The sequence below is a fragment of the Macadamia integrifolia genome, chromosome 2, assembly GCF_013358625.1.
Source record: "Macadamia integrifolia cultivar HAES 741 chromosome 2, SCU_Mint_v3, whole genome shotgun sequence".
Classification (NCBI taxonomy): Eukaryota; Viridiplantae; Streptophyta; class Magnoliopsida; order Proteales; family Proteaceae; genus Macadamia; species Macadamia integrifolia.
The window spans coordinates 1,393,132-1,402,809 of NC_056558.1; the positions used below are offsets into that span (position 1 = coordinate 1,393,132).

General features: G+C 37.5%; 1 protein-coding gene across 1 annotated transcript in view; it reads left to right on the top strand.

The window, feature by feature from the left end:
- The first annotated feature begins 4,690 nt into the window (after positions 1 to 4,690).
- The window catches only part of LOC122068865 (mechanosensitive ion channel protein 6-like), an 8,503-nt gene continuing 3,515 nt past the window's right edge, over positions 4,691 to 9,678 (top strand). Inside the window, exons 1-2 of the mRNA XM_042632788.1 lie at positions 4,691 to 6,897; positions 8,254 to 8,377. Coding sequence (XP_042488722.1) covers positions 4,997 to 6,897; positions 8,254 to 8,377 — 2,025 coding nt within the window. The 5' untranslated portion in view covers positions 4,691 to 4,996. The remainder of the gene's footprint in view (positions 6,898 to 8,253; positions 8,378 to 9,678) is intronic.

Sequence of the window (9,678 nt, forward strand, 5' to 3'; positions counted from 1 at the left end):
ATTTTTGTCGTATTGTTACATGTAGAACGCTTCCTTTAAAAAATTCATCTTCAATGCCGAAACTGCCCTCGACTGCGACAAATGTCGTAACTTCTTCATACGGTATCGGAATGTGACGAAATCAAATGCACTGGACTAGGTAAATTACAATCTATCTTTTTCATGAAGAACCGATCTTCAAAAAATGTCATTTTCACTACCGAAAATGCCCTTGATCGTAAATAGGCCAATTTTGCCGGTTTTGACCCAGAAACCCGCACCACCTATTAATGATGTATTAAACCACTCCATGTATATCAATCTGCTCTGTTATCTCATCGGTGACACTGGACACTGCCATGTCATCATTTTCATCCACGTCACCCAAACTGGCCACGTCATCACCGCCACGTGGCCGAGTTGCCAACAAGGACAACCATAAAACAACAGGTAAGACGTCCATCATAGGAGAGAAGCTTGTCTTTCTAAAGTTGGAGTCTCTTTCTGAGGAGATTAAGTATAGGGGAGCAATGAGTCTGTTGTTGTTGTTGTTGTTTCAAGCAATGATAAACATAGATAAATAATATTTCTGTTCTAAATTTTTTTTTTCCCATATAACATGCATCTCAATTATAATTTGTATTTGTAAGAGTATGAAGAGGCAATATAGCTATTGGGCGTGGGATAAGGCTAAGGGCCCGTTTGGTATCGTTTCTGTTCCAGAAACATCGTTTTGTGTCAAAAACGAAAATTTCAGTTTCTGTGTCAAAACACAGTTTTTAAACGAAAAAATGGTGTTTCAAAATTTCAGATTTTTATCGGGATTTTTTTTTTTTTTTTTTTTTTTTTTTTGTAAAATGGACGAAACTGGGGAAGACTCCATCTCGTTTTTTCAGTTTTTTTTCACTTTTTGTTCCAAAAAAACAGAAACGGACCATAAGTGCACCAAACAGAAGATTCCGTTTTTTTGTTCCAATAGAACGAAAAAACTCCAGAAACGTTTTTTTAGAACGATACCAAACGGGCCCTAAGTGTTGTTGTTGTTTCAAGCAATGGTAAACATAGATAAATTATATTTCTGTTTTGAAATTTTTTTCCCATATAACATGAATCTCAATTATTATTTCTATTTGTAAGAGTATGAAGAGGCGATGTAGTTATTTCGCAAGAGATCAATACCTACTCGCATAGCCCCTGCACCAACACAGGGCCATGAGAGTGTGTGCTGGAGCATCAATATGAATGGGATTCTTGATTTTTGGAGCCAAAGTGAACGATAGAGAAAAGAGAGATAGAGGGCTTCCTTTTGCCTCGGAGATATTGTGGCTGGCCATTGTTGGAGCCAAACAATTGACATAGAAAAAGAGAGATTGGAGGTTTACATCTTGAGTCACCATGGAGGTTATTATTTGAGTGATTTACAACGGAGGGTAGGTCATAGCCGTGGAGGGGTGCTATGTTTAAGTGTAATAAATAAACTACCATCTAAGATAATTTGCCTAACATTGATCATTCATCCATGCTAGCCTTTTTGGACAGATAGAAAGTGTACCAATGGAAATCAAATGAGAAAACAACCACCAATCAAATCCTTCGGCCTAGAATAAAAAAATGACATGACTTCGCATTGATCAGGTTTAACTTGTTCTAGTCACCAGATTTTGAGGATAAGTGGAATTGAAAAACCTAATTTTCCAACCATGATTAACATTTTCTAGAATTAAGAAATGAGAAAATTAATTACAAAAAAACTAGGTTTGACTTTGTTCTACACTTATTTTGTCCTGTAAATCTATTTGTAATTTTTGTACTTACCTAAGTAGATCCAGGAAATTGGACCTTGGAAAATCAAATGAGCATCTCTTGTTCTTTCTTTAGAGAATCTTCTTACTGATATAAATGACCTTCTTAAATAGATCTTATAGATCTTCACACACTCTTTATCGTTAAATCAAAGTTTATACCAGAGAGGGATAAACACACCACTTGACTTATATACAGTAAACTAGCTAACGGCAGTCACGGCACCAATGAGAACATGATACGAAACATCATAAAAGAGGTGCAGGATCATTTCAAAGGAGGAAAAGAGTGCCCAGCCTTTTATCACAGCATATATAAAACATGTTGAAAACTTGAAATTCCCTTGCGGCTTGTCTGAGATTAGATCTCCCTACGCTTCCACCAACGACTCTTTTCAAAGGAAAACCATTCCCATTTAAACACATGTCTCTGTTGGGAAGAATCCTGAATCATGAGAGCCATATTGTATACCTGAGTGGTTAAAGGGCCATTAATAACAATAAAATATATCCCACCGTCCAGAAACTACAACCGTATACCAAGTAGAGCATCGTTCCAATCACGCAAGCCCGCTAATTTTGCGCCAGGCAGTCTTTGTGGGACCATTTCAGTGGTTGATTACATTGGCGGTGGCCAGTGGGTAATACACTAATACTAATACCCAATTTTCACAATTTTTCTAGAATTTAATAGCAAAGTTTCCGTATAGATACGTTTGGAAGATGAGTTTAGAGGAATAAAAAGGAAAATACCATAGAACAAAAAGTATGATGACAATGACGAGAGTTATAATGTTTAACTTTATTTTCCCTCTTACCAACCAAAACATATATATTTCTTTTTCTGAAAAATTGTTAATATGTGAATTTTTTCTTGTTTTTTTGTCGTTTCAAAGTTGTCCGTTCTTTGGATTAAAGAAAAAAGAAAGATCTGTTTCATTCCTAGCAAATGTCAAAGCGAATAAAATCAAACAAGCAAGGGTCCTATTACAGCACAAAAGGTTCCATCGTAGATCACTAGAACAAGTAAGTAATTATGCATCTCTTTCTCCTTTATCACTGAACGATCATTTAGGGGCCTTAGCTAGTGATTCAAGCCTTAATGGTCATCATCTCATATTAAGGATTCCGCAATGGTTATGAATAGCTTTGTTAAATTGCTACATGCACGGATGAGCAAAATGAAATAAAAGCAAAATAGCATAACTGAATGATTATTTAGCCAAAGGTGGAACCGTGTCTAATAAAGGAAAGAACACTCAACTCATGTTTCTTCTTTAGAGTGATTGAGCTCTTTGACGCGTATTGCACACATAATGTGACTGAAAAAGTCATTTGTGTTCTAGTAAAAACCATGAGCATCTCGCACGATACTGCTTTTGATTCCTCCTGCTCCGTAAAGATTCTAACTAGGGGTGTCAATCGGTCGGGTTGGTTCGATTTCGATCAGTTGAATCGGTTTCGATCTAGGAATGAAGGAGACCAAAACCAATCCGTTAAGGAACTTTGTTTTTCAGGTTTCGATTTTGGTTCGGTTTGATTTTGATTTTTTCGATTTTTTAATATCAAGTTAATACCGGTTTAAATTGGTTTATTAGTGGGCTTCAACTATAATGAAATCTTACAATAACTTATACTGACAAGATTTGATAAAAAAAAAAACCTTAAATTTATGATTAAATCATGGTTTACCGTTGTAAGGGAAAGATAATTAATATTGAAACCAATGGATAACAAATTACTAAGAAGATAACTAATATTGAAATCACAAAATAAACCCTATTATCCAATCATTCATTTAACTATCCAACTAGTTTTGTACAGTGAACAAAGAAATCAATGGAAACATTATTATAAATACATAACCTAATATTCAATGATTTGTAAGATTTCCCTCACAATAAAAAACATTATCACTAATATTGTAAAAAATGGATAGTCAATTTACCAATTTATAATCTCATAATCATTTATTTATTTTTATTGGTTTCATTCGGTTTGGTTTTACTTTAGTTATTGGTCGGTTCGATTTGGACCAATTTTCAATCGGTCCCAACATACCTCAGTCCAAAACCAATCCAATAAAAATTGATTTAGTTTAATTTGAATTTTATCAATCAATTTTAGTTGGTTTTATCAGTTCGGGCTAGGCTTTGAGACCCTTAATTCTAACATTATTGTAAGATTTTCAATTAGGTGGGCTAGCATAGTCAAAGATTTATTTCCAAAAATTGGTTTAGTGGTGTTGACTAAAGATGGAGTAAGCAGAAAGAATCCAATATTATTGGTAAGTGATCTCTATGGAGATATTGGATTCTATTAGCACACCTTAATGGTATGAAATATTTATTACTATGTGTGGACCTAAGGTAATGTTTCCTTAATGGAGAGAAAACCCTAATTTTATTACAGGGTTGGTCGCTACCCTCACCCCTATATATAGTTATCACTGACCCATTAAGTGATGCTACGAGGAACATACAAGAAGACATTGAGGAATTCTTATTCTTCAACCATGGATTCAGGTATGCCTAAAACGTATTTTTTTCTAGTGTTTGTCGTGCATGCTTATCGATCTTCATGAATCGTTTCGTATTTATTTTCTATCAATTATTAGTTCCATCGGCCGAAAGTAATTATTATGATCAAAATTTTAATTTTCTTATCCACCAAATTAATTTTTTCTTATTTTTCAATTCTTTCGTTTTTTCCACCTTCACATTTAATAATCCATGCGTTTCCCTTGGTTTTTGAGCCTTTCTCGCCGAACAATAGATTTATACTTACCAGGTTTCCAATTATTTTCCAGTCTAAAGCAGTAAAACAAGTAGTGGTATTACCGTAGTTTAAGATAAAAGAAGGGCTAAGAACTTAACTTCAAGGGTCAATTGCTTCTTAGAGGTCTGAAAGCATAAACTATTTTCACCGTCGTCCGTTGCTCTCGGCAGGTCTGTAGTCGGCACCTGTTCACATCTCTGTGGCAGTCTCTTTCCGTTTTTTATTTTTCCTTCTTGTCTACCGGTTTTTAAGGTTCTTTCTTTAATGGCTTCTTGACGACACGCGTCCATTCACTCCGGAACCCTGAATTAAAGAATATAAAATCCATCGGAGAAAATCTCGGCGACATCGTCAGCTCTTAGTAGTGGGAACGACTGATCTTTATTTTATGTTTCAGTCAAAATCAGTCTTCTTTTATTTGAATCCAAGCTCCATTCATGGATTCACTGAGAAGGTCATTCAAAGCACACTCACACAGCTCCTACAAAAAGATGTCTCCGGGAGGATTAGGGCCTGAATCGCCTTATGAAAAGCAACCTATGCTTCCAATTCCCGATCACGAAGAAAATATGACTCAGTCCGCCGATAATGGCCACCGGGAAGAGTTTGTCGTCAAGATCGACGGCAATAATGAGGGTAAGAGCATGAACAGCGGCAATGTTCTCCACAGAAATGATGTCGAGCACTTTATGGAGCATAGCGAGAGTAAGATATGGAGGGAATCCAGTTACGACTTCCGGAAAGGAGGTGATATGGTGGGCATAAATGGAGACAATGCTGGCCAAAGCGGTGGGGGCATGGATAGTTTCTTCTTTCCGCAGCGTCCGGGGAGTGTGGAGGATCCTCCGTCTAGATTGATTGGGCAGTTCTTACACAAGCAGAAGGCTTCCGGGGATATGTCGCTGGATATGCATTTGGAGATGGAGGAGCTTCGGAATAGTCTCGATCGGAACTTACCAACCGTTGCAGAGAGTCCGAGCGTTTCTGTCCAAGGGGTTTCCAGGAATCACATCGAGATTTCTCCCGAAATCGTCCGGCGAGTGCACGGGAACGATACATCCGATGAGGAGAAGCAGCACAAAAATCAAATGCCACCACGGTCTTCAAATGTAGACGCTCACGATGGTGGTGGTGGTGGAAGAAGTGGGGTCGTAAGATGTACGTCAAATTCTGCATTCCGGCCAACTTCAGGCTTGTTGAGGACTAGGACAAAGTCGAGACTGATGGATCCTATGGAAGAACCACAACGAAAATCTGCTAAAAATACAGTAAAATCTGGGATGCTGAAAGCTGGCAAGTCGGGTATGGTCGAGGAGGAGGAAGAAGACCCTTTCTTAGAAGACATTCCTGAGGAACTCAGAAAAGCGAAGCTCAGCGCATTAAGACTACTTGAATGGGTGAGTCTCATTTTGATCATCGCTACCTTTGTTGCCAGTCTTATAGTTCATAGTTTAAAGAAGAAGCTTGTCTGGAACCTCCATCTATGGAAATGGGAGGTTTTGATTCTGGTTCTTATCTGCGGACGGTTAGTCTCTGACTGGACAATACGGATTGCTGTCTTCTTCATTGAGCGCAATTTCATGTTGCGGAAGAGGGTTCTGTATTTTGTTTATGGGGTGAAGAAGGCTTTCCAGAATTGCATTTGGTTGGGTCTGGTTTTGATTGTTTGGTATGCCATGTTGGATAAGAGGGTGAGGCACGATAGCAATGCCAATATCTTAACGTATGTTACCAAGATTTTGGTCTGTCTCTTGGTGAGTACCGCGATATGGTTGGTAAAGACCCTCCTCGTTAAGGTCCTTGCATCGTCATTCCATGTGAACGCCTATTTTGATCGGATTCAGGATTCATTGTTCAATCAATACGTGATCCAGACACTCTCTGGAGCCCCTTTGATTGAAATTCAGCACACACAAGAAGAGAATGAAAGGTGTATGGCTGAGGTTCGGCAACTGCAGAATGCCGGAGCAACCATGCCAGCAGATCTTCGAGAAGCTGCTTGCCCCTCAGTTAAGGGTGGGAGGGTGATAGGGAGTGGAGGACTACAGAGGAGTCCTAGAGTCACCAAGAGCCCTAGGTTTTCTGGGCCAATTAGCAAGCAACAAGATGAGGGGATCACAATTGATCACCTGCACAAACTGAACCAAAAGAATATCTCTGCTTGGAACATGAAGAGATTGATGAATATCATTCGTCATGGAATCACATCCACACTGGATGAGCGGATATTAGATTCTAGTCATGAAACTGAGTCATCAAATACCCAGATCAAAAGTGAATTTGAGGCAAAAGTTGTCGCAAAGAAGATCTTCCGCAATGTGGCTAAACCCAGGTCTAAGTAAGTCTTTTATTCCATCCCCTCAACTTTCTTTTACAGTTTCACTACCTGTGTTGCATAATTGCATTTTTTTTTTCACTACATAAATTTAGAAGTGGTGCTAGTTTTACATAAATATTTCTGCTTTTGAATTCCCATTCTTGCTTTATGTCTACCAAGCTCTGTTTTTTAATATGGTTTTGGGATTGATTTTTGTCTTTAACTTTCCAACCCCAAAAAAAATGTTTTTGTATCGAATTAACTGCAATGCTTGGGTAAAATGGTTGATACTTTTTGCATTTAGAAGGCTAATTGACCTCCAGGGGAATGAGGACATAATACTTCTAGAAATCATAGATGTGCTTCTTCAATTGGATTATTGGGTTTGTTGTTTCTAGGTCCTTAAATTCAATATATTCTATCTCCATTTTGGAAAGGCTATATGAGTAGCAAGGTTTTGAATCGTTAATACATATCCTTGTTTGGTGGTCGTATTTCATGTAATTTCAAAGCAGTATTGCACAATTGCCACTAATAGAGGTTTGGTGTCATGTCAAGCTTTTATTCCACACATGGAGTATGTTCATTATGTTCACACCTACAATTTCATGGGTCCCAACTTCCAACATAGATATTCTATAGAGTTTTGATGTCAACATACTGAGATGAATGGTCTAACTCATTCTCTTGGACTAAACTTAATATTTCGAGAAAGGTTTCAAAAATTTTCAATATTTGATAGTAAGCTTAAATTTTGACTTAAAAGGATATTTTCTGATGTGGACAGCCATGGATGCATATAGTATTTTCTCTTCTGGCCAGTCTTATAAATTATGACTTGTAGTTTCCCTCATGCTATTAATTTTATATAATTTGGAAGAAAGATGCTCCCCGCTAGACACAATAGTTGGAAAATGCCACGTTACCCTGTGCTGAAGATGCTCGCGTCTGCCCACATTGTCCTCTTGCCCATATAATTTTAATGAAATGTTATGAGAATGCTTCAGCCAGTTGTCTTATTGGTGGTTTCAAGGTAGTGATTATTTATGAGAAGTCCAGAAGAGCCAAAACTACCTTTAGTAGGAAAATTCAAACAACAAAGCCCTCCATGGCTGACTATGTGATGACACCTACAGTTTGTTTGGTTGCTCTACTAAAATGGAACTTTTTATTGTTTTGTTTTGCAATGATTTGGTTTCATTTAACATAAAATGGCTCTATTAAAATTTTCCTTATTGAATAACCAGTATAATTTGAAATAACTCACCTGAAATTTCACCTCATGTGCATGAATAATGGTGGAAATTATACCTCATGTGCATGAATAATAACTATTGAACTTGCCAAAGTATAGCTTAGTGCCTTCTTCTGTTATAGGTACATCTACCAAGAGGATTTGATGCGTTTCATGAGAGAAGATGAAGCTGTCAAAACGATGAGCCTTTTTGAAGGAGCAAAAGATAACAAGAGAATCAGCAAGTTTTCTCTCAAGAACTGGGTGGTATATATTCATTTCCTTACTAGCAACAATTCTAGTGGATGTTATGAATCAAAAGAGCACCTTGTCAAAATATTCATATGCATATTTCTTTATTGTGGTGGCATTATTCCATTTTTTTCTCTGCATTGCCTCTTGGTCAAAAAATTCAACAAATGGAAGTTGAACCCATACTGGCCCAAGTATGGCACTATGGTTCTCTAACTCTCAAGTTCAGTAGTTTTTTACTAATTTGATATACACATTCAGATATTTATACTCAACAACTAGGCATTTGGTAATGTTGCAATTGGCACCAAATCAAAATCATGCTGGGCACTTTTTGATGGTCGCAGTGCTTGCAGCAATTCATCATTCAGACCTTTCTCTTCACTTTGTTGCACAAATTGATGGGATGTCAGGAAAAAAAAAAAAATCGCTTTGGCCTCTTCCTTCATGGGTTGAAGATTATGTTCTTATGTATATTTCTGTAGTAAGCTTCTCCATCTTATGGTCATGCAAGTTTTCAAAATATAAACATGGCTTACATCAAAGGGAGCTATATGACACCAACTATTATCTTTGTAGTTTTCCAAAGAAAACTTAACATTGCAATGAATAGTTTTAGGATATCATTATTCTTTTCAAACCAGGTAGCAATGTACAGACTGAAAGGGTTTTCAGTGTGCAGTTTCAGCTTTTTAATAGCTTCCTTGGCACTTGGCAGTGACATTGTCATAATTCTCCCTCCATCATGATCCAGATCTCATAACTTCTAGTACAAGTAAGATGTGTGTTGAAGTAGTTGTGCCCTTTGCCAATCCTCGACCTCTCTACTTTGGATGTTATCGTTATTCTCCTCCCCATTAAGCTTTCCCCTTTAGAAGGAAATGTGTGAATTCCATCCTGTTCCCCATCATCATCCTCATAGGCCAAACACCCTTTTGTTCCTGCTCCAAGGTTCAAGGTATTGGGATCAGAGATGTGATCATTCATCGCTAATGCCTTGGTTCTTAATCATTACCAGCTCTGCAGATTTAAAATTTTCTTTGGATATGTACAAGAAGCATGGCCAGAAGTGAAACAATGCATTTTAGACCTGCTTATCCTTTTTATGTAGAATCATTACAATCTCAACTCAAGAGTGATTTATTATGCTACTTTCGTCCCTTATCATTATTGTCTCAGCTCCTCTAGCTCATCAGAGTTCTGTCCTGTTACAAGCCCATAACACCCCCTTCTCTCTTGGGGTGTATGTAGGTGCAAGTGGATGGACATAAAGTGCAGAGCTTTTATGTGTGTGTGTGTGTGTGTTTTTTTTTTTT